Source organism: Tursiops truncatus, chromosome 4 (genome assembly GCF_011762595.2).
Source record: "Tursiops truncatus isolate mTurTru1 chromosome 4, mTurTru1.mat.Y, whole genome shotgun sequence".
Classification (NCBI taxonomy): domain Eukaryota; kingdom Metazoa; phylum Chordata; class Mammalia; order Artiodactyla; family Delphinidae; genus Tursiops; species Tursiops truncatus.
The window spans coordinates 118,262,041-118,285,407 of NC_047037.1; the positions used below are offsets into that span (position 1 = coordinate 118,262,041).

Genomic DNA, 23,367 nt, shown 5'->3' on the forward strand with positions numbered 1-23,367 from the left:
ACTAGGAGTCCAGACAGATGTGGTATCATATCATGGGAGCTCTGGAAATGAAATCAGGAGATTTGCGGTTCAGTCTTTGCCTCTGTGGCTAAAAAGTTCTGTAGAGGGCCTCCCTGGTGGCGCAGTGGTTGAGAGCCTGCCGATGCAAGGGACACGGGTTCGTACCCCGGTCCAGGAAGATCCCACATGCCACGGAGCAGCTGGGCCTGTGAGCCATGGCTGCTGAGCCTGCGCGTCCGGAGCCTGTGCTCCGCAACAGGAGAGGCCACAACAGTGAGAGGCCCGCGTACCGAAAAAAAAAAAAAAAAAAAAAAAAAGTTCTGTAGAATGTTTGGAAGCTTCTTAAGGAATTTAGGCCAGCTAAGGGGATGAGACTAGATCAGCAGTTTCTAATTGGCACTTTGTAGATACCCAGGGCCTGTAGGTCACTCAGAGCTGCTTTCAGGGTTCATGGTAGCAGTTTTGGGGAACTGGGGTGATAGTCACTGAGAAGGATGTAAAGTGGGCTGTGCTGTGATAATCTCCATTGTCTTTCACTTAGAGCAGCAGCAGCTCACCTTTCATATATATTACACCTTAGTTGTACTTGAAGGATTTTTATTTTTTGAAGAAAGCATTCTCGTAAAATAAAACAAGAGCAAATCAAATAAAACTTATGAGACTCTCAAAGTCCCCTTTAGCACCACATATTTAGTGGTCTCCTATGACGTTTATGTATCTTACATGCTGGTTCACTTGTTCTCCGAGATGAGCCCCATCTGTATCGATCTGGGAGAGAAATTCCATCTGTACTCTGACGAAGGGCAGCAGAGCCCTGCAGGACATGAAATCTGCGGGCTTGGACTTTGTTCGAACAGGTATGAGGATGAGAAGAGGTGGAAGCAGCAAAGGAAATGGGGTTTTGCATGTCACTAGTTCAACTCCTCCAGCCTTTTCTGTTAAGTGAGGGAAGCTCCCCGATCTCTGTAGGGCAGCAGCAGTGCCCAGGACCCCACATTTTTTGGGGTGTGTTTGTGAGAAGTAGTGTGGCAGCAACAGTGGGGAGAAACTCAGCAGGGGGCCCAGATGCTGCCCTTCCTAGTCTCTGAGCTATCTGATCAGGACAAAGGGAGCCAACTCCCCGAAACGAGCTAGCCAGCAATTTAGTTATTTACCCGGTTAGTCGTGGGGCACTCCTGAGCTCTTCTCCCACCCAGCACTGTGTACATTTACCTCAAGAATGTGCTCTTTGGGCTGGTGGTGGTTGAGATTGAGTGATATCTTTCTCTGATGCAGAATAACTGTCTGGAGAGTTATTTTTGGGGTGGAGGTAGGAGAGAGCAAGGAGAGTAAGAGCAGTACACCAAATATTCAATGTTATAAAACCTTCAGTGATTTATCTAAAATCACTGCGTATTGAATCTACTAGGGGCCATATACATCTTTTACTTTTTGTATAAAACTCGGTCTTCAAATAATTTAAGACCAACACCATGTTAAGAGAAAAAAGAGAATTAGATAACTGTCTTTCTTACACAAAGGATTATTTAAAAAATGATGAAAAGCTGTTCCTCTAAGCCCTCTTAGAACACATGGAAAAATTCAGAATAGTACAAGAACCTCTTGAGTACACTTCCTTCTCTGGAAATCAGAGACCTGAGCTGAGGGGTTTGGGGTAGTGCTGCTTAGAGGCAGATGCCTGGATGAGGTAACACCGGATCCATGGTTTCCAGACTTATTAAATTCATGGAATATTAAAATAAACATGTGAATCCATTGTGATGATTAATTTTATGTGCTAACTGGCCTTGGCTTTTGTGCCCAGTTGTTTCAACACCAGTCTAGATGTTGCTGTGAAAATAGTTTTTAGATATGATTAATATTTGAGTCAGTAGACTTTGTACAAAGCAGATTATGCTCCATAACTCCCTAATGTGGGTGGGCCTCACCCAATCAATTGAAGGCCTTAAGAGAAAAGACTAAGTTTCCCTGAAGCAGAAGGGATTCTGCCTCCAGACTGCTTTTAGGTCCAAGACTGCAACATCAACTCTTGCCAGAGTTTCCAGCCTGCAGCACCCACAATTGAGTAAGCCGATTCCCTAAAATCAATCAACCCCTTCCCCACCCCATCTCTCTGTCTGTCCACCTACCTACCTACCAAGCTACCTATCTACCTATCCGTATTGGTTTTGTTTCTCTGCAGAGCTCTGAATAATGCACCAACATAAGATTGTGGTTTTAATTTTTACCAGTAAGGACTCAAAACCAAACAAATAAATAAAAATGAAAACTAATCATCTACTGTTATCACTTCATGAAGGAAAGAACAATTTTCTGCTCCCATAATAGGAAAGAAGTAATCTCAGAATAAAGGAGTTCTATTAATTGAAGAAATCATGTCCTACCAAACAGCTTACTGCACTGACTTTACATTTTTCATTTTCCATTCACAGGTGGAAATGTCTGAGCCAGTCTTTAGGAGTTGTGCTCGGGGTGACCCAGCTTCTGATTGTGTGGGAGAACAGCCCCACTGTCACTCCTAAGAGAACAGTCTCCCCAAATACTTCTCCCTGATAAGAGAATGTGGGAAAGTGATGAGGTGTCAAGACTTACTGTCCTTTTTTCCTTTCCACAAACAGTACCTAGAGAATGGTAGAGTTGTTTATGAGCCATGTTCATTCCGCCGTCTCTTCTTTTTTTTCAGATGGTCATAGAAATACCTTGTTGTAAAAGCACCTCACTGTTCCTTCTTCATGAAACCACACTTCCTTTATGTCCTTTCAGCTCAGTTCTGCTGTTCATGCAGAGGCCGAGGAAATTTTCCCTTGCAAGTTTCTTAAAATTCATTATCCTTACAGAGTGTAAGAGCTGGAAGTTCCCCTAAAGATCACAATGTTCAAGTCTACTTTTGACAGGCGAGATAACAGAGGCTAAGAGAGGTGGAGTGGAGACCAGGAGTGGCAGAGGAGGGCTAGACCCCAAGTTCCCGAATTTCAGTAGAGCAATGGCCTTGCTCATTAAAACTTCCTCTTCTGCCGTCATCACTTTCATTTCAGTTAACTCTTTCCCCCAGAAGAGCCCTTCTCCTTTTACCTCTCCTTTTCTTTGCTTTGAAGTTACAGATCTGAAACTCAGTGTTTAGCTATGCCCTGGCTTTCTTCCACGTTCTGTGTACGGATGGCCTCTCATAAACCTCCTTTTATCTAGGTTTCGCATTTCCCCACCTTCCTCTGCTGAAGCTTGATACCAACTGACCTATAAGGGCTTGCCCTTCAAAACAGCCTTAGTCAACTCTTGCCTGTAAGACCAATTACTGAGAGGACAAGTGAAAATAATTGCTTGGAAATTATTGCTTAAATTAAAGCTACAGAATTCATTTTGTTTCCTACATACTATTTATAGGATCTTTTCAAATTTCTCATTTTCCACACACTTGAAATTTTATCTATTGGGTAGGGTTTTGTGAATTTTTTTTTTTTTTTTTTTGGTACGCGGGCCTCTCACTGTTGTGGCCTCTCCCGTTGCGCAGCACAGGCTCCGGACGCGCAGGCTCAGCGGCCATGGCCCAAGGGCCCAGCCGCTCTGCAGCATGTGGGATCCTCCCAGACCGGGGCAGGAACCCGTGTCCCCTGAATCGGCAGGCGGACTCTCAACCATTGCGCCACCAGGGAAGCCCAGTTTTGTGAATTTTTGAGCCACAACTTTATCTGAGTTTCAGATTCTGATTTATTTTCAGTAGTGCTCTCAGTTTAGTTTACTCCAATTGCAAAAATACTCCATCTCTGTAGGTATTTACAGTAACAAAATCTGAATGCAAATTTAGAGAAATTCAATCAATGGTGAGTCATGGGTGCCAATCTCCACCTCATCTAAACAGTCTGGCAACCCTTCCAGTTGTAGCCAGGACTTTTCTCATTCCTCAAGAAGCAGCTATTCACCCCTTCCCTTGAGCTTCTGACCCCATCATCTTTTCCTTTTCTTTCATAGAGAATAGAAACAGCCAGGTAGGCACTTTCTCAACTTACCCTCCAACGAATCTCCTTCAAATACTTTCATCTGCAGTTTTACCGTCTGTCCAATATCAAAGCCTGAGATGATCCTTGGCCTCTTCAAAGACAATTCATTCTAGGTGTGCCACATTGTTCTGCCTCTTCAGTATTTTACTCCTTTGATTACTGCAGCCTCTCCATCTTTAGCCTTTCCACTAGATCTGTCTTCTCAGTATTTACTCATGTTTAAGTATTGATACTCCCCAACTTGAAACAAAACAAAAACCTTGGACCCACCATCCTGACTTCCTCAACTTTATTTTATGGTTAGACTTTTTAGAGCTCATACCCCAAATCCACTATCCTACTTGCCCACACACACTTCAAATCATTATGATCTACTTTTGCTCCCATAGTTCCAGTAAAACTGTTCTCATTGAATTCCTAGTTGCTAAATCGAGTGGACCTTTTTCAATCCTTATTTAATTGCTGGGCAGAATCCTTTTCAGTTGGCCAATATAGCTCTGTTGGCTTTTATATCTCTTAGACTCAAAGCCTACAGGGTTTGTTAAGAGTTCCTGGAACACAATCTCAATTTGATGAAATAATTAAAATGGAAAATAGCTGGGAACCCAATGGTGAAGTCTTTTAATGCTGAGCTGTGAGGATTGATTTTTATTCTCTAGGCAGTGGTAATCTATAAAAGGCTGAGGAAGGAAGTACAATAGTAATATCACATCTTTTGGGAAGTAAACTCTGGGGCAGCGGATGGTTTGGAGCCGTGGTTTGCAAAGTGCTGTGTAAAAAAGCAGGATCAGCGGCACCTGGGACTTCGTTAGATGAAATTCTTGGGTCCCATCCTGATCTACTGATTCAGAAACTCTGGATGTGCAGCCACGTGACGTATGTTTCATGAAGCTCAAAGTCAGAGAACTACTGGTTTGGAGGAGAAACAGAGACAGAATAAGTACTAGTCATCAAAGGCCTAAAATAGAGTCACAATGTTGTGGAGAATGGGGTATGTGAAGAGAATGTGCAGTATTCAGTCACTGGATGAGGGCCTTAGACATTTTTTTTTTGTAACTACTGACATAGAGAACATGCAATCCTGGTGCTGCCTCTGAAGTCTTATTCACTCCTTCATTCAACATATGCTTACTGTGCCGGGGTCATTTCGTATGACCAGGGAGAACACAGGCCAAGCTCAGAGCTAAAGTTATGATCATCACTGGTTTGTATTAGATCACTTCCTGCAAGATCCTTGTAGATACAAACTGTGAGCACTTACAGTAATTCGTGGAGGACAGAGAGAAGTGCTCCAAAGTCACCCCACCAATGAACAATGAACACTTTTAACAGGAAAACAGGGCTTCCCTGGTGGCGCAGTGGTTGAGAATCTGCCTGCCGATGCAGGGGACATGGGTTCGAGCCCTGGTCTGGGAAGATCCCACATGCCGCGGAGCAACTAGCCCCGTGAGCCACAATTACTGAGCCAGCCTGCGCGTCTGGAGCCTGTGTTCCACAACAAGAGAGGCCACGATAGTGAGAGGCCCGCGCACCGCGATGAAGAGTGGCCCCCGCTTGCCGCAACTAGAGAAAGCCCTCGCACAGAGACGGAGATCCAGCACAGCCAAAAATAAAATAAATTAATTAATTAAAAAAAAAAAGAATCCGCCTGCCAATGCAGGGGACACGGGTTCGAGCCCTGGTCCGGGAAGATCCCACATGCCGCGGAGCAACTAAGCCCACGAGTCACAACTACTGAGCCTGCGCTCTAGAGGCTGCGAGCCACAACCACTGAAGCCCACGCGCCTAGAGCCTGTGATCCGCAACAAGAGAAGCCACTGCAATGAGAAGCCCGTGCACCACAACGAAGAGTAGCCCCCACTTGCCGCAACTAGAGAAAGCCCTCGCACAGAAACGAAGAGCCAACACAGCCATAAATAAAATTTTTTTAAAAAAGGCAAAATTCCTTTAAACAAAACAAAACAAAACAGGAAAACAGACATCTACATTACCAAAAGATTTAATTTCTCTTTAGAACCTTCGCATCAGTTTCAGCTAACCCAAGGCAGACCATGTGGTCCTGAGGGATAGTTCAGCTATGTGGTGGCTCTCAGCAGTTCACTTTTAGAAACCAATTCTGTAAGATCTCAGAGCGGGAGAGCACTGAAATGAGGTGTAACAAGGTTCTCAGTTGCAAGCCAGAGAAGGCAACTGGTTGATTTAGGCTGAAAAGGAATTTATTCAATGGGTAGAGATTGCCCAGGAAGCTTGGAAACCAGGCAGCAACAAAGGTGATTCATCGGCTAATAGGTTCATGGCCAAATTCTCAGAGCAATGGCTACTCAACACCAGATGCTAGGAGCTTACCTGTTGTCCCCATTGGCTATACCAGATGTTTCCCCTAGTGATAGTTAGACGCTGCTGCTCTCAGCGTGGATCCTCTCCTACCCAGTTTCTTTGCTTCGCCAATTAGGGTGCAGTGTCCAAGTTGCAAGGGAGGTTGGGTGAAGTTTTTGCTTCCACAGGTAAAAGTGGTCTGTGCCATTTGAACACTGGAATGGGATTCAGATGCAGAGCACATGTCGCCCCTACCCCTCCAAAGAAAAATACACTGATGTAAACTTGCAAGTCGTGTGGAACTTTACAAGGGATCTAAGACATCATCTAGATCAGATTCCAAAGATAAAACCTTTTAAAACCTTTTAATTAATAATTTAGAACACCAATATATAAATGATTTAAAAGGCGTTCTGCCTGCAGCTCCCCCTCCTTTCTATTCATCCTACTCACACCTACTTACCAGTCTCTAAGACACCTACAAAGAATTCTGGGTCCTGTAATGACATTTAAAAATGAGGGCGAACAAATCATTTTACAAGTACTTTGAAAATTCTTGAGAAGGCTCAGAACCTGTGCAGGAACAAAGATGATGAAGCAGAAGGCTTACATTTTACCAACTGTTGGCTCTAGCTTGTGAATTCAGGCTTAGAAAAATTTAAGTGATTAATTTCCCTTAACGTCACAAAGCAGTTAAAGCTAAATAGGAGAACAACTTCATTTGTGGTCTGGCGCTCTTTCCAGTACTTTCTCCAAACCAGACTCTCTTGGTCTTCATTGCCTCTTCTGCAAAACAAAGTGGTCTTAGACTGTTAGACTTTGAAGAGACCTTCAAGGACGATCAGTATTCTTTGCAACCCATTAAATGTTTCAATGCTCAAACATCCCTTATTTTGTAATCTTCCTCTTATCTCTTGAACAACTGTTTCCTAGTTTCAAATTATTACCACAAGGTATATAAATTACTTTAAAAATCATTTGTGGGAAAAATGATAATTAAAAACAAAATTCAGATTCATAGTGCTAACCATGAGTAATTTTGAATACTTTATTATTTTAATACCCTTTTAAAGGCCAACTTAAAAATATTCACAACAGCTTTATTCATATAACCTTAAACTGGAAACAACTCAAAAGTCCATCAACAGGATGAATGGCTAAACAAATTATAATACACACCAAAGACTAGTCAGCTAAAAAAGAGGGAATGAACTACTGAACCCTGCATTAATATAGATGAATTTCAGAGCAGCTGGCTGAGTGAAAAAAGCCAGAAGCAAATGAGCACATCCTGTAGAATAATATTTATGTCAAGTTCTAAGTCAGGCAAATGCAAATTACGGTGATAGAGATCAGAACAGTGGAAAGGAAATGGAGAGTGAAGAGATTAGAAAGGGGCCCAAAGAGGGGATGGTTACACAGTTGTATACACTTATTAAAACTCAAACAACACACTTAAAATCTGTGTATTTATTGTATGTAAAAAGTACACTCCAAATTAAAAAGTTGTATAGACATCTAGAAAGCCACAGGAATCTTATTTTCTGCTTCTGAACTCCTGGGACAGAGGGAATATTAAGTATCAAAGAAAGATTCTCACAAAAAATTAAGAAATTGTTAGATAACAATTCTAAGTATAGACTCCCTAATCGTGAAAAACAAAACTTTTCATTTGGGTCAATAATTTAAAGAAAATATACGGACACAAAAATATCCACTGAAGCTAGCAGATAATAAAATATTTATTTTATTGTTGTAAAATTAAAAATAGTAGACAAGCATATGTAGTTACAGTTCCAAAGCAGAGCAATACAAATATATAAATTATTGCAGTTTTAAAAGGAAAATATAACAGCCAAGTAATGTCTAAATAAACTTTTTTGAAACCAACTTGGTTTTCATCACTGCAGCTTCATTTTCTTTTCTCAAAGGTCTTAGACAATTTTGTACGAATTTCTACTCAAGTTTAAAGCAACATTAACACACACACAAATTGTAAAAGTATGAATGGCATTTAACAGAAGTCACTACTGAACACTTCCTAAAATGCCTCTTTTGGAGGCAGTAGAATGGAAATAAACATTCTACACGTTTGAAAGAAGAAACACACATTTACTAAAATTCCCTTTGCTTTCTGTGCAGTTGAGGGAAGTTCAACTAACACTTTTTCTGAAGGGAGGGTGGAGGGCAATACTCATCCTCATGATTTTTAAACTTTTTAATTTGGTAGGATTAAAATTGCGGACTAATTCAACATCACTGAAATGCATTAGTAATCTGGATTATTTTAAACTAAAAAGAATAGGAAAAGCATATGTTACAAACTAGGTGCTCAAGAAATCTCAACGCTAGAGACTTGCTATGATATGGTTCATAGCAAGGTGACCAAGCTGCTTAATAGGTTAGACTACATTATCATAAGGGCAGTTATGAAAGGATGAAGTGAATGAAAATACTTAAGACGCTGGACAGAACCTTGTTATTCCAAACACAGTATTACAGCCCCCCTCCAAGATACCTTTACTTGTGCCAGAGCCTTATTACCTTATTATTTTGGTAATAAACTCTCTCCCACCCCACCACCACAAATTTCCTCAAATAATATTTCCACCAACCTAAAGTTAAAAATGCAATTGAACACTGAAATGAAATCAATTATCTTTGCTTTTCAGCCACATCTGAACAAAAGATATTTAAAAAAAATCTATTTGTAGAGTACTAAACTTTTTATTAAGTACTTAAAATTACTCACATATCTTACTTTAGCATAAAAATAACACTACAAGAACTTTACACTGTACCATTTGAAAATTTTTTATGTCACATAACTTAATTTTATGGTCACTAACCTGAACCTCCTACTAAGCTACACAAATAATTTCTTTAAAAGTTCCTACTGAGGTTTTGAGCATATACATTTTGTATTACATTTTACAACATTAATAACACTAGCAGATTTCTTCCAAAACAAAACAAAATAAAGCCAAAACTGGTAAACATTAACACATTCATCTCAAAATATTAAAAAAAAACCCAAAATGTGGCAAAAACTGACCGAAAGCCTCAACATTGTAAACACCTAGGTAAAAAAAATATATAAACAAAAAAGAATGAACTTAAAACCATTTTCAGCGGTAAAGAATACAGTAAAATACAAAACCCAAGAAATCTCAAGATGCTTGTCAAGATGCCAACAACAAAAGAATATATTTTGACTATATTTCTGAAATCACTTTCCAACATGAATTTCTTTTAAAAACAATCCTCAAATGCATATAAAAATGGGCACTTTGTGGTGAAATGAACATATAATTTGAAAAACTAACAACATTTCTCTGCTCCAACACTGTGTGTAAGCAACTACATAATGGAAAGAAACACTATCCTGCTGCCTGCATGCATCATCTATTATTGGTCTCTTAAGTGCATGCCTTTAAGAAAAAAAAGACTAATTTGGATACTAAATACTAGGATCAAAGGATAATAATCGCAAAGTAAATACGTTTTTAGCTTAAATAAAAGGCTGCAAGCATTTTAAATCTTTAAAGAGAACAATCTTGTGTGGTCAAAATAACTTTAAACAACAGATGTTTTAAACTTAATTCAACTTGTCTAATTATGAAATCTAAAGTGAAAAAAATATTAGTCTTATTTCACTCCCTTTAGTCACATAAGCTGTGAAGATGTCAATAATGGCTGATTAGCAGTCTCTTTTTTTACCATTTTTGAAACTAAAGGTGTATGTGAGGTTTTCTTCTAAACTTCCTCAAAAAGTACTAACAACTCTGCAGAAAAATAGCCAAGCATGGTAACCAATATTTGCGGTATTTCATGTTCTCTGAAAACTCAACTCTATCCCTTACCCTTATTTTAGCATATACAATAATTGAATATTCAAGAAAACTAACATAGGAATATAAAATAAGTTTACCAAATATTTGGATAAACTGCTGTGCAAAATACTTTTTTCAAAAAATTTTTTTAACTAGGATATCCTTCCAAATTAAGTACTAGTGCGAGTACCAGCACCACAGGTATTTTTTAAGAGCACCTTGCCTTTGAAGGGCTTAAGTAAGAAATATCTAAATGGAATAAATTAGACTCCTCAATTAAGACCTTGGTATATACGCCCCCATGCAATTGTGCCAAACTCATTAGTAATGCTATAAATTCGCCAGAAACTCTAAGAAATAAGCAAACACTTTCTTTGGATAACACTGTTATATTTGGGACTGCACCATATGGCTCATGTTCTGGCAACAAGCTACTACTTACATCAAAGGCAACACATCCCAAACTTTTACGACTGTCCCTAAGTGACCTAAATAGAACCACAAATGTGTAGAAGCACCCTGGCTGGGAAGATTCTTAATGAATTATGTCAAAAAAGAGTAAAGTCAAATTTGAAAATCTGACCATAACAACGAAGCACTGAGATACTTATCGGCTTCATCAGGAAATGTCTTTATTCAACTTATAGTTTATAGATTTTGATATTGCACACATTCAATTAAAGCTTATCACAACTAAGGCAATGCATTCCCACTCCCTGGATTTTTTTTTTTTTTTTTTTTTTTGTGGTACGCAGGCCTGTCACCGCTGTGGCCTCTCCCACTGCGGAGCACAGGCTCTGGACGCGCAGGCTCAGCGGCCATGGCTCACGGGCCCAGCCGCTCCGCGGCATGTCGGATCTTCCCGGACCGGGGCACGAACCCGTGTCCCCTGCATTGGTAGGCGGACTCTCAACCACTGTGCCACCAGGGAAGCCCCCACTCCCTGGATTTTAAATTCATTCTGGGTGACTCAAAGGATTGAGAGAAGTTGAAAACATCTTTCAAAAGCTCCCTCCGAAAAGCAGTTATGTCATATTTCAAAGAAAACAAAATCAGTGAGATATCAATTGATATCCTCAGGCAAATTTAACACATTTTAGCGTTACAAAAAGTTGTTTTCTACTAGATTGAGGTGTTTCTTTGCTTAGTCAAATACTCTTTGTGTTCAAGACTAAAATCTGACCCAAACCAGGGCAGGCTGCCAAATTTAAGGCAGAAGTTATTCATATCTTTATGTGTGAAACTGCCAAGTTAATGGGCTTTTCTGTAGATTCTTTCAAGCAAAGGATCTTACCTCATAAATACATTCTAAGTACTAGTTGAAAACAGAATTTAGAGCCCATTTTAATTCTGCATTGGTTATAGCTTTTACTATATTATTTGAAAACTTATCTAGCTGTTTGAGACACTGTTTGTTCAGAATTCTTTGGAAACATGATAGGCAATAAGAGTATCCTCTTAAAAATGGACTTTTTTTTTGAATTAAGAGTGCTGTTTTTCTGTGACTAGCAATCTTCTCTTTTCCTTTAGATTCTAAAGTTTAGAAAATGCTTTCTTTGGGCACTACTTTCAGTGATGTTGATAACAGAATTTGGACAGTTGAAGGATTCTTGAACTTTTATCTTAAGTGGTACACAAAATGATTTTAATTTTTTTCAAAGATAGGACAACAATTTCATGGCATATTATATTTGAAGACAGACATTACATTTGACTTGGAAGTGAAACTTTACTTAAATTCTGTCCAAATCTAACACATCAAAGTCATTAGGATGAAAGTAATAATGACGTAGAATAGGCTTTTACTTCTATGGAGACAAGCTGACATACAGAAACTAGATTAGCATTTTCTTCTTGGACTCATAACTGTTTTTGTTAGAAAAAAATAATGTCTTTTATTTTCCTGTATACTTGCTTTAAAAAGTTATTAATTCCTCTTTCATAAGAGTTATTAGAAGTCAAAACAATTCAACTAGATAGATTTCTATGCCAAAATACATTTATCTTTGGAAAATAAGATAACAGCTGTAAAAACATTATTAAGAGAATAAAATGCAGTGATCTGAAATATGGGTAACATTCACACATGAAAGTGCAAATATAATATACAGAGCCATTCAAATACATTTATAAACAGAATGAAAAGGTACCTAAAATACTATTTTTATATATAAAATTTTCATATTAAAATATTGCTCAATAAATAAGAGGTGATATTATGAATTCCATTTACCTCTTAAATGTTATCTTTAGTAGTTTAGACTAACCTAAGAACTTTGTTAACCTTCTGTTGTTCTGACAGGTGAATTACATTAAACCATGTTTAACAAAGTCACACTCTAACAGTATATTTAAGTAGTCACATATGGTAAAAGTTAGGGAGGGCTGTTTAGTAATTATGGGAAAAAAGATTTCCCAAATGAACCAAAATGATTAACCCTAGAAGACTAGGGTGTAATGATCTGCTTTATTTGACAAAGATGTTAAACACTGCCTTAAGTTTTGCAAATTTAATGACCATAAAATAATTGACCATAACTTTCTTCAACTTCTTCAAAGTGTGCATGCCCGGCAGGCCAAAAAAATGGCAGGCCATAGGAAGGACGTGTAAGTTTAGAGTTCAGTTGTTTATGGGTAGGTGTGACTTCATTCCCGTTCGTCCCATTTGCAGACACGGTAACTTGGAATAGTTCTTGAGAAGCTGTTCGATGGCAATGTGGCGGACATGGAGCTCTGAGGCCAAAGAATCTTTTTCTTGCACTTGGTGGGCTAACTCTTCAAAAACTTCTGTAAAGATTTAAAAAGTAGTTCCATTTTTAGTACACAGAAAGCTAATCTATGATTTATATTTCAAGTACTTTAATTAAAATGAATGCACTGGGCAAATGTTTGCAATGAAAGTAGTTTGAAACCAAGGAAACGGTTGTGTTTTGATCATCCTAGGAAGTTGTATGCTCTGCATAGCCAACTGGAATACTGTTTTTCTTTTCTCCATCAAATGAAACTTGAGAGTCAAGCAATGACTTACAGATGCATAGCAGAAATGGCAGTTACAGCTACCTCTGAGATACTTTTCTCAAGCTGAACAGATAAACAGGTTCAATCAATTTCTAATGTGACTTATGGACAGTAAAGTGCCCATTAATACCCAGGTCTGGAACCCCCCCAAGAGGCTTTGGAATCAGACTACCGGAGTTTTGAATCCTTGTTCTGACTCTCACGAGTCTCAGGCAAGTAACTTAAACTATGGTTTTTTTTTTTTTTTTTAGTAATTTATTTGTTTTTGGGTCTTCGTTGCTGTGCGCGGGCTTTCTCTAGTTGCGGTGAGTGCTTCGTTGCAGTGCTCGGGCTTCTCATTGCAGTGGCTTCTCGTTGCGGAGTGCGGCTCTAGGCGCACGGGCTTCAGTAGTTGTGGCTCGTGGGCTCAGTAGTTGTGGCTTGCGGGCTCTAGAGTGCAGGCTCAGTAGTTGTGGCGCACGGGCTTAGCTGCTCTGTGGCATGTGGGATCTTTCCGGACCAGGGCTCGAACCCATGTCCCCTGCAATGGCAGGTGGATTCTTAACGACTGCGCCACCAGGGAAGTCCTAAACTATGTTTTAATTTCTTCTTATATATAACCTCGATAATGAAAGTAAGCACCTCACAGGTTTATTGTGAGTATTAAATAAGATCATACTTGTACTTACCGCAGAATAAGTACGTGATAAATATAAGGTGCTATTATTATTATCTTATTATTCTGAGAGGGTGTGTGGTCAAGAAAGACTACTAGCTTTGGAGTTAAAGACAGGGGTTATAATCCTTAATCTGTTACTGACTGAAAGCATGATCTAAGCAACTAAAGCAACTGCAAGCAACTTAATGTCTCTGAAGCACAGTTAGTTTCCTCACCTAAATGGAAATCAATTGCAGGAAAAAAAAAAAAGAAACAGTTGGGGAATTTGAACACTGTTTCAGCATCCTATTTGATGATGTTAACAAATTACTAGCCATTTTTTTTTTAAAGATGTGATAGAGGTTGTGATTGCCTAAAAAATGATGTTATTTTTTTGAGAAAATCCTACACTATTTACGGACAAAACAAAATGTTGTCTGGGATTTGTTTTAAAATAATCCATGCTGGAGGTAGGGGTGGGTCGAGGGGAATGGGTGCACGCAGAGATGAAGGAAAATTAGCTATGCTTTTGATTATAGTTGAAACTGGGAAAGATGGGTCAACGGTTCCACTATACTATTCTGATTACTTTTGTGTTTAGAAAATTTAATAATAATTAAGAAAAAACGGGGCCAATACCACCTGCCCTAAAAGAACTGCTAAGGAGCACACGTGCACAGTGCCTGGTACAATAGTAGGTAGTCAAAAACATGTTAGTAAGAGGTAGAGATTAAGTTGTCTCCGTTTTCACCTAAAAAAGAACCTATTTCACCTGCAGTTCATAAAGAATAATAATAAGAATTCTTTTTGCTCTGGAAACTCGAGCAGGTTCTAATCCCATAATTTAAATGCAGATGAAGCTAACAGGGGATTTTCTGTATCAAAATTTGCACATGTAAAAAGCACTGACACTGAGTCTTTACCCTGTATTTGTTGTCGGAGCTCTGCATTCAGTTGCTTTACCTCACCAAGAGTCATCGAATTCACTGAAACATGAAACATATTCATTATTACCATGACAACCTGGGAAAAGAAGTTATCTACACCACCAACACAATATCCTATTTAAAAGAAATATTTGCACTTATCTTCCCACATAACATTCTGCAGGGCCCCAAGATTCATTCATTAACTCCTAAAGTGTTGAGTTTTCAAGTTCTGACCACAACCCACAGTAAGAAACATTTCACTCCCAGTCTACCTCCACCTGTAATAAAACGTTCACTGAAAAACTCTTAGCATTAGGTCCAATGGATTCTGCTATTTCTCTTTCTGTTTCAGTTTTTAAAAAAAGTGCTAGTCACTACCCATCAAGTTGATTTTGCTTAAGCACTACATGCTTCATGATGTGTAGCTTGAAAAACACTAAAGTGCTATGGAAATAGTTTGAAAAATCAATTTGTCTACCTAGCTATATAACCTTAGATAATTCATATGCAGAATCCCAAGCGCCCTTCTAGCTCTAAGATCACTTGATTTTAAGTCAATTAAAATTATCTTAGCTTCTATGAGTTTTTGAAGAAATAATATGCAGACTGAATGAGTCACTTTTTCCAAGTACACACATTACCTTTGGCCTTTAGTGAAATGTCAGATTTCTGCTTTTGAAATGCCACCCCCAATTAGTCTTGTAGGGATTAGCAACGTGCCAGTGTGTGTTTGTCAATGGTTGAGGCTGTACTTCTAAACTATATGAACCCTGAACTTTCCAATTCACAGTTGTCGATTCCATTCCGTTAATAATTTAAAATGGCAAAACAAATGATGGGTCTGCAGAATTCCAATGGTTTAGGACCTACTAAGGAATATTCCAAAGAAATGACGAAGAGTTTTAAGACATCTCATTTTTTGCTAGGGTGAACCTGTCATTTAAATACCGTATTTACCAAATCTATAATATCACAGCAAAATTCTTGACACATCACATATATAAAACATATAAAACCCCAACAAAACTCCAACCTTTACCTTTTCTCCCTATTTTTACTTACATTCTTCTCTGCTGTAATGTGGATGCTGGGTTTGGACATTAGCCTCTGGACTAGAGACTGTCTCTTCTTTTTTCTGTTCCTGGTTGTGACTATGAGGCCACAATTGACTATTGTGGCATAAAGTGGCACCTGAATCTTGTAACACAGCAAGCCCAAAGTCCGTATTTTCCCTCTGTTCCAATATTCTTTGTGTACAGTTTGAGAGGCCACCTGCATTTCCATCTATCCACTTTGCAGAATACTTTGGTACTTGGGAGTCAAACTGTGGGAGTAACTTTTTATCTGGCTTATGCCTGAAATTAAACAGGTGATGCTGGGGATTTTTAGAACATTCGGAATCTGAATCCAGATCCTTATTTTGTGCATATTGTACAATCCAGTTTATCTTCTTACTCAAAATGGTTTTAACTTCTTCATAAGTACTTTTTGAAAGCTTAGATCGAGGACACTCCTGGTTTGCAATCAAATGGTATTTTTCAAAGCAGTCTTTATGGCCCCTTAATGATTTGGTGTGCAAGAGATTAGATTTTGGTATTCCTAAAGAAAAAAAAGAAACAGAAGACTTGAGACAGTTTTGTTTTTTATAAGGTGCATTGAGAAATACAAATCTTAGTAAAACACAGTCACTGATAATTTGTAAATCAGAGGAAAAATGCTGAAGGATATTGGTATTAATATAAAATACAGACTAATAATTTATGCTTCAATTTAACTATTCAGTAAATTCTGAATAGCAGAAATATTAAATTCTTATGAATAGTAAAGCCTTTCTAAGGGCTTAATGATTCAATTTCAACCTCAGCCCAGAGGCATGTTGTTGCATAATATTAAAAAATACTACTGAACCAGCAGTTTACATTTACAGAATCTTGGCCTTGATATTATAGTGCTTTCTTCACTAATCCTCCTGAAGTACACACTTGAAAAAAATTTCTATTATAGGCTCAATAAGAGAAATGCTTGACAATTTTTTTCCCAACAAAAAACACAGTAAATCATGAACTTAAGTTATTAGTTACGTTTTTACTGGGGAAAGATAAAACAGAACCAGAAAAATACACATTAATAAAAGCCTCAAAAAGTCGATGAACTGTTTATTTTTTTAAGTAAGAAAAGCATCTAAAATGTTTTCACATGTTTGATACTTATTAAAACTTTATCAAGATAATTTTATCTCTAAAAGAAATGCATTACACACAATTATTACTCATATAGCAACACATTCAGTCTACCAAGATACAATAGCCAGTATAATTCTTGAACTCACAAGTGTTCATTATGCACCATAAATAATGGAAATATTCATATTACATGTTTATGTTTCCCAACTTTTTAGTACGGCTTAAGCATACTATCTCAATTGTTTTTTAAAATACAGAATACCTTTTCAAATACACAACACACTTCCAAATATAGAATACATTCATACATTTTCGTAAGTTCAAACCATTTAAGGTCAAACAGCAGTGCTTTTATACTGAAGGTGAATAAGGGATGTGGAACTGAAAATTAATGCCTGCCAGAATTAAGCAGTCTAAATCTGCTTAGCTTTGAAAACAGAGTAAGTGGAGAGCCACTCAGGTGCTAGGTTAAAAAAAAAGTTTTAGCTGACTTCGTCAGAAAAAATTACATTCTGTATTCACCCCTTGTTTTAAAAACTGAAGTTGTAACAATTTTATTAACTGAACTGCAAATGCTGGCTAATACTAAGATAATGAAGTATTTGTGCTTTAATGGCATCAAATCAGGTATAAAAGTGCTTGCGAATACTAATTTGTTCCAAAATGACATAACATCAGCCAATGGTAGGTCCTGCTAAGACTGCCAAAACCAGTGCTAACTGGGCTGTCAGTTCCCTCACAAGTAAGCTATGGGGCATGCCTCCTAAACACTAACAGTCTAAGCAGACGAGAGTCAACGACTCTCACCAGGAAAACTCAACTATCTCAGCCTTGTTTCTTCCACTGAGTGTAAAAACTGAACTTAAACAGAATTTCATACACGTTTTATTTACCCCTTTGGTACCTGTACTGCAACTGTGTGTATACATATTTTTTACCAGTTATTGTCTGGTTGGGTCAAATTTCCAGCAGAATTAAAATATTTAAGTGAAAACCTCACAGCTGTATTTCAAAACCTGGTAAATTAACATAAAAAAGGAAGTTCACAAACCTTGATTAGAATAAAAATATTAAAAGTATTGTTATTATGCATGTTTCATATCATAAGTAAGACAAAAAGGTAGTTAGTATCAATTATAGACAAAATAAGAAATACCTCCATTCTGCTGTTTGATTCTAATACTTACTGCTAGGCAGAGAGAACCTGATAGCTTGCTTACTTTACTAACTTTGGAGGATTCATTAAAGAGCTTCCTTACTCTTTATAAACTCTCTTAGGGCTCACTGGCCTAAGATGAGGCTGACGGCTAGCTAATCCCTGAAACAGTAAACAGTCTCATTCTCACTCGGTCCACTGCCACAGCACTAATCATGTAGCTAAACACCGTAAATTGTTTCTCCTTTACTATGTATGAAAGGAAATCCTTCAGCATATAAAAAGGGTTCTAAACTAGGCTACAGAAAGGCATTATTTTTTGCTGTTTTATATAGTGAGTGAGTGAGTGAGTGAGTGAGTGAGTGAGTGTGTGTGTGTGTGTGTGTGTGTGTGTGTGGTACGCGGGCCTCTCACTGTTGTGGCCTCTCCCGTTGCAGAGCACAGCCTCCGGACACGCAGGCTCAGCGGCCATGGCTCACGGGCCCAGCTGCTCCACAGCATGTGGGATCTTCCCGAACCGGGGCACGAACCCGTGTCCCCTGCATTGGCAGGCGGACTCTCAACCAATGTGCCACTAGGGAAGCCCTTGTTTTTTCGGGTTTTTAAAATTTTATTTGGAATGTTCAGAAATTGTATTAAAAAAAGATAAAAAATTATATGAAACAAATTTCCTGATGTACCCCACAGCTTCAACAACAAATCAGTATGATGGATGTTTATTTGAAGACTAATGTGGGCTTTTAAAGATATTTTTACCCAATGCTGCTTCTTAGTAATTCATGTAATATAACTTTTTGTCCTCCAGAAATAATTTTTTAACTTTTACTTAAATCCCCAAATGAATGCTTGGAACCCAGTAAGCACATGATTATATGCATATTGGTAATCTGCTGAGATAAACAGCAAGTCAGAGAACTACAATATTCAATTTAATGTGAAAATACATAAATGTAAAATAAATTTCCGATTCAGACACTCAGGTGAAAAATCCCCTATAAAAGACATAAAAAAATTCATGTCAGGAAGAGTTCTGAATGTGGGAAATATTTCTACTTGGATGTCCCATAGGCTTCTGAAACTCACCCTGCCTAAATGACACTCCTCTTCCTCCATTTTTACCACCCAAACCCAATCTTCTTCCTGAGTCTGGTACCACCACCTGCTCAAGGAAGAAACCTGGGTGTCCTCCTTGACAGTTCTTCCCTGCACCCCCATCCCAGATGTTTTACTGTCCATCTTAACAGATTTTTTTCCCCCTAAAGTCTAGCAGTACAGCATATTAAATCCTCCTTCACTCCATTATTACTCCCACTACATTATCTGGGTCTTCCTCACCATCCCATCTAGTTCTCACTTCCTCTAAAGAAGCCTTTTCTAACCAGTAATATCTGAGTTAATCACACCAGACTGTACAGTTGCTTCTTCACTGGCCTTTATCCCCTGCTAGAAGGTAAGTTCTGTGAGAAAGGGGACCATCTGTTTTATATGCATCCTTATTGTCATAGTGCCTGGCACACAGCGAATACTCAAGGAAAATTAAATGAATAAAGGAAAATTAAAATTATATTAAAAAACAAACCTAAAACTTATTACCAGTTATTATTTGAGGTCTACTGCCATGAAGTTTTGCCCATCCTAGCAAGGTAAGTAGGACGTGCAATTAGGCCAGGCTCTCAGAAGTTAATTAAAGGCATCTTCCAGTAAAGTTACTCCTATGTTTATAGTTTAACGTGCCATTAGTCCCAAGAACTAATGAGTGGCACTGATACAGAAATGGCATTCCTGTGGCATCATTCAATCGGCCATACAAAATCAGGAACTTCTATTCAATTACATATTTTCATTAGAAATGTACATACAGTGAATATACAAGAAGGCTATTTTATGTATACTGTAGCTCATTCATCCAGATCTGTACCTGTAACTTCTTTAGCTCACTAAAAATTTAAAACTTGAATCAGTTTTAAAGTTCAATTTGAAAATGTTTGTCTTATAAACATAGCTTAAAATATGCAGTAGCAGAAGAAACAAAAAATTTAATACACGGACTACTTCGTATACTTGAACAAATTACTTTTTAATCTAGAAAAGAATGTGAGTAGCCCACTTAATTTGTATCAGCAATATAGGTGTCATTGTATAAACTCCTGAAGTGATTTTGTTTTTTCCACTTTATCAGTTCGAATATAAGAGTAACAACCACTGCTATTATCAGAGATCCCAGTGAGTTTCCCAACTGACTTTACAATTTTAATTGCATTTACAAGTGTAAACCGCTCTGAGTACCATTTATTTCTTCAGCAGCTTTTGAAAGGGAATGAATCTAAATGCAATTAAATAAGTTGATACTTTTGAGAACCTGAGTTATAAGTAATTTTCAAACCAGTTCAACAAAAATTGCACTGAAACTTCCTTACTAATAAAAATTCTGAGGGCCAATATAATTGACACCTTAACTATCATAAAATCTTTAAAACATAGAGATGTCCATGTAACTGTGTCTTGAGTTCATGATTATTAGAGAACCAAGACCTTACTTGGCAACTGTAATTGCTAATATTTTTTAGAAGTATGTACTAGTTTCTTCTGGATAGAGGCTGTTTAGAAATTTATATAGGCGGTACATTTCTTTTTTATTTATTTATTTATTTTTGGCTGCGTTGGGTCTTTGTTGCTGCGCGCGGGCTTTCTCTAGTTGCGGCGAGCGGGGCTACTCTTCATTGCGGTGCGAAGTCTTCTCATTGCGATGGCTTCCCTTGTTGCTGAGCACGGGCTCTAGGCACGTGGGCTTCAGTAGTTGTGGCTCATGGGCTCTAGAATGCAGGCTCAGTAGTTGTGGCGCACTGGCTTAGTTGCTCCGCAGAATGTGGGATTTTCCTGTACCAGGGCTCGAACCCATGTCCCCTGCATTGGCAGGCGGATTCTTAACCACTGTGCTACCAGGGAAGCCCCTAGGCAGTACATTTCTGTATGAACAGTGGTATTTTAAAAAGTTAAGCTGTTTCTATTCAACAGTTTTCTTTTTAAAGTCTTCCCACTTTCATTTCTGATTTTGTTACACCATTCTCACATACTTTGAAAACCCTCCCACTAACCCATCTGGCATGCTATCCCCATTTTTATTCTTTAAATTCCTCTTTAGGATCAATTTGCTTTAAGAAAACTCGGTTATACTCATAAAAGAGCAAGAGCCACTCAAATGTAGATCTTCCTGTCTACCTATCAGTGTCACCCTTTTAAAACAAAGATATTTCCATGCATATATTTAATATGCCTATTGTAACATAATTTTTCCTCTCACAGGATGATACTCTCAATGGCACTAAAAAATAGCCACAAAACCCAAAACACTTAAGAGTTCTATGACGTGTCCCATTACCTTCTGCTTTTACCCCCAGCCTCTTGAAGAAGATCTTATTTATGATTTGGTGGTAATTATGCAATCTTTCCCTGATGGTTCCCTAGCTGGTCCTGTCAAACAGTACCATCTCTCAGCCGACTACACTGATGTTACATGCCTTTTATTTCACACGTTCTCAAATATCATATCATCTGACTGCCTTACGCATATATACTCTCTGTCAAAGAGTATTACTCTCTGTCAAATTCCTTCTGAATTTGACTACTATATTTCATTTCTCAAAGGACTGGCTTCATATAATTTGGTATTCCATAGGTAGAGCAAATATAATACAACCAATAGTTGGATGTAAAGCTGTAATACATGTTACCATATCAGTAGGAGACTGGAAAGCTCTAAGGGAGTAAGCACTTCGACTTTTACTACAAACGTAAAAGAACCAGAATTAGAGAACTGGCAGTATTAGTTTTCCAAATGGTGGGTTTGTGTGTTCTTTCTTAATTTTTAAATAAGACAAGATAATTTAGTTATAATTTAAGTTCCAGGTTGTTAACAGGCTGTGAAGAAATTTTAAGCACACTGCCTTTAGACATGACCAACATCTGTGCAACAATTCACGCAGTACTGCTTCAAAATCTTTTTTATGGAGGCTCACATTTTGCCCAGAGTAAAGACTTTTCCAAGAATTAAGGTGTTTTCTTTTTATGATGATCTTATCTTGGTTGCTAGGAAAGGGAGGACAAGCACCTGCATGTTTACATGTTGCCCATATTAAGCCATGTTTATGTACTTCTTTAAGTAACTGTTAACTGTAAAGATGGAGGGAGAGCTAAACTTTGTTGTACTAAGAATGAAAGGACTGAGCTGTTATGCCTTTGAGGATCAGGTTCCCATTTCTGATAAAATGACTAGAGGAAAAGTTCTGTAAGTAGAGGTGGCACACCCACAGCCTGAAGTCTGGATCCATACTGCAGCAAGTTAAGTTTAGCCTACAGGTGTTCTTTTTCTTAAAGATTCACTTACAATTTTCAATTTCTTGGTTTCTCTTAAAAACAAAATCAGAAGATCTGACAGCAACTGGCTAGTAATGAGAAGCAGCTACTGCCTGAACATTAGGTAAGTGCTCTCCAATTCAAACAGTCCTTATCCTTCCTTTCATGAGTGTGCAGGAACTTGTGACCTAGCAAGCTCCGCAGCCATGTTGGTTAGTGACTCTCACACTATACTCAGACTCTGTGATGACATAGGTCTGGATTGCTTCTGTGTAAATAATGGTTGTCCCAATGATGCTTTGACACCCAAAGCGACCAGGCTACTCTGCATTTGACGATCAAGCAGCAGCCAAGCCATGATTCAAGAAGAGTTATTACCATTATACCTACTGCTGGTCACACATGCAGTGGGAGGATGCTCAGATTGTCTATCCTGTCACTGACAAAAGGCAGATCAGCCCGAAGGTGGGAAGGCAAGGATGGATAGTTGGAGCACCTACTTCCTTCCTTAAACCCAAAACAGGACAGGCTTCTACCTCTTGGAAAATTTTACCAGTTGTCCTATGTGCCTTAGTGAGTACTATGATAAACAGTGCTCCTTTCCCCACCCCCTCATGCCACCTACAGTCTGCCGTATTCAAATACGCAACAGTGTATTACTGGCAACTGTACTAAGCCGATATACAGATGGGTTCAGCAACTTGCTTTTTCCACATTTTGAGAATCACTGCCTTAAAGAAAGACATACCAACAGGGGGTCTTTAGACAGCATATTTCTGCTTAGGAGATGTTTATGCCATTTTAAAATTTTTGTGTGAGCTAAGAGGATTAAGCAGTTGGTCAAAGCAGCTTAATCCAATAAAGGAATTATAAGGGCAAATTTCAATCAGCAAAGTGTTCAGAGAGATGATGTTAAAAGATAAATCTCAACCTCAAATAACCAAGGT

At 38.3% G+C, this 23,367-nt stretch overlaps 1 protein-coding gene across 3 annotated transcripts in view; it reads right to left on the reverse strand.

Moving 5' to 3' along the window:
* Positions 1-3,427: 3,427 nt before the first annotated feature.
* C4H21orf91 (chromosome 4 C21orf91 homolog) overlaps positions 3,428-23,367 on the reverse strand; it is a 36,328-nt gene continuing 16,388 nt past the window's right edge. For 2 of the 3 annotated variants that reach the window (XM_033855982.2, XM_004323629.3), the window contains exons 3-5: positions 15,791-16,327; positions 14,723-14,785; positions 8,036-12,931 (exon numbers count right to left, since the gene is read on the reverse strand). In XM_033855982.2, the coding sequence (XP_033711873.1) occupies positions 12,765-12,931; positions 14,723-14,785; positions 15,791-16,327 (767 nt within the window). In that variant the 3' untranslated portion in view covers positions 8,036-12,764. Of the gene's footprint in view, positions 4,905-8,035; positions 12,932-14,722; positions 14,786-15,790; positions 16,328-23,367 lie in introns of those variants that run through there. The other variant, XM_019922332.3, reaches the window with a different exon arrangement.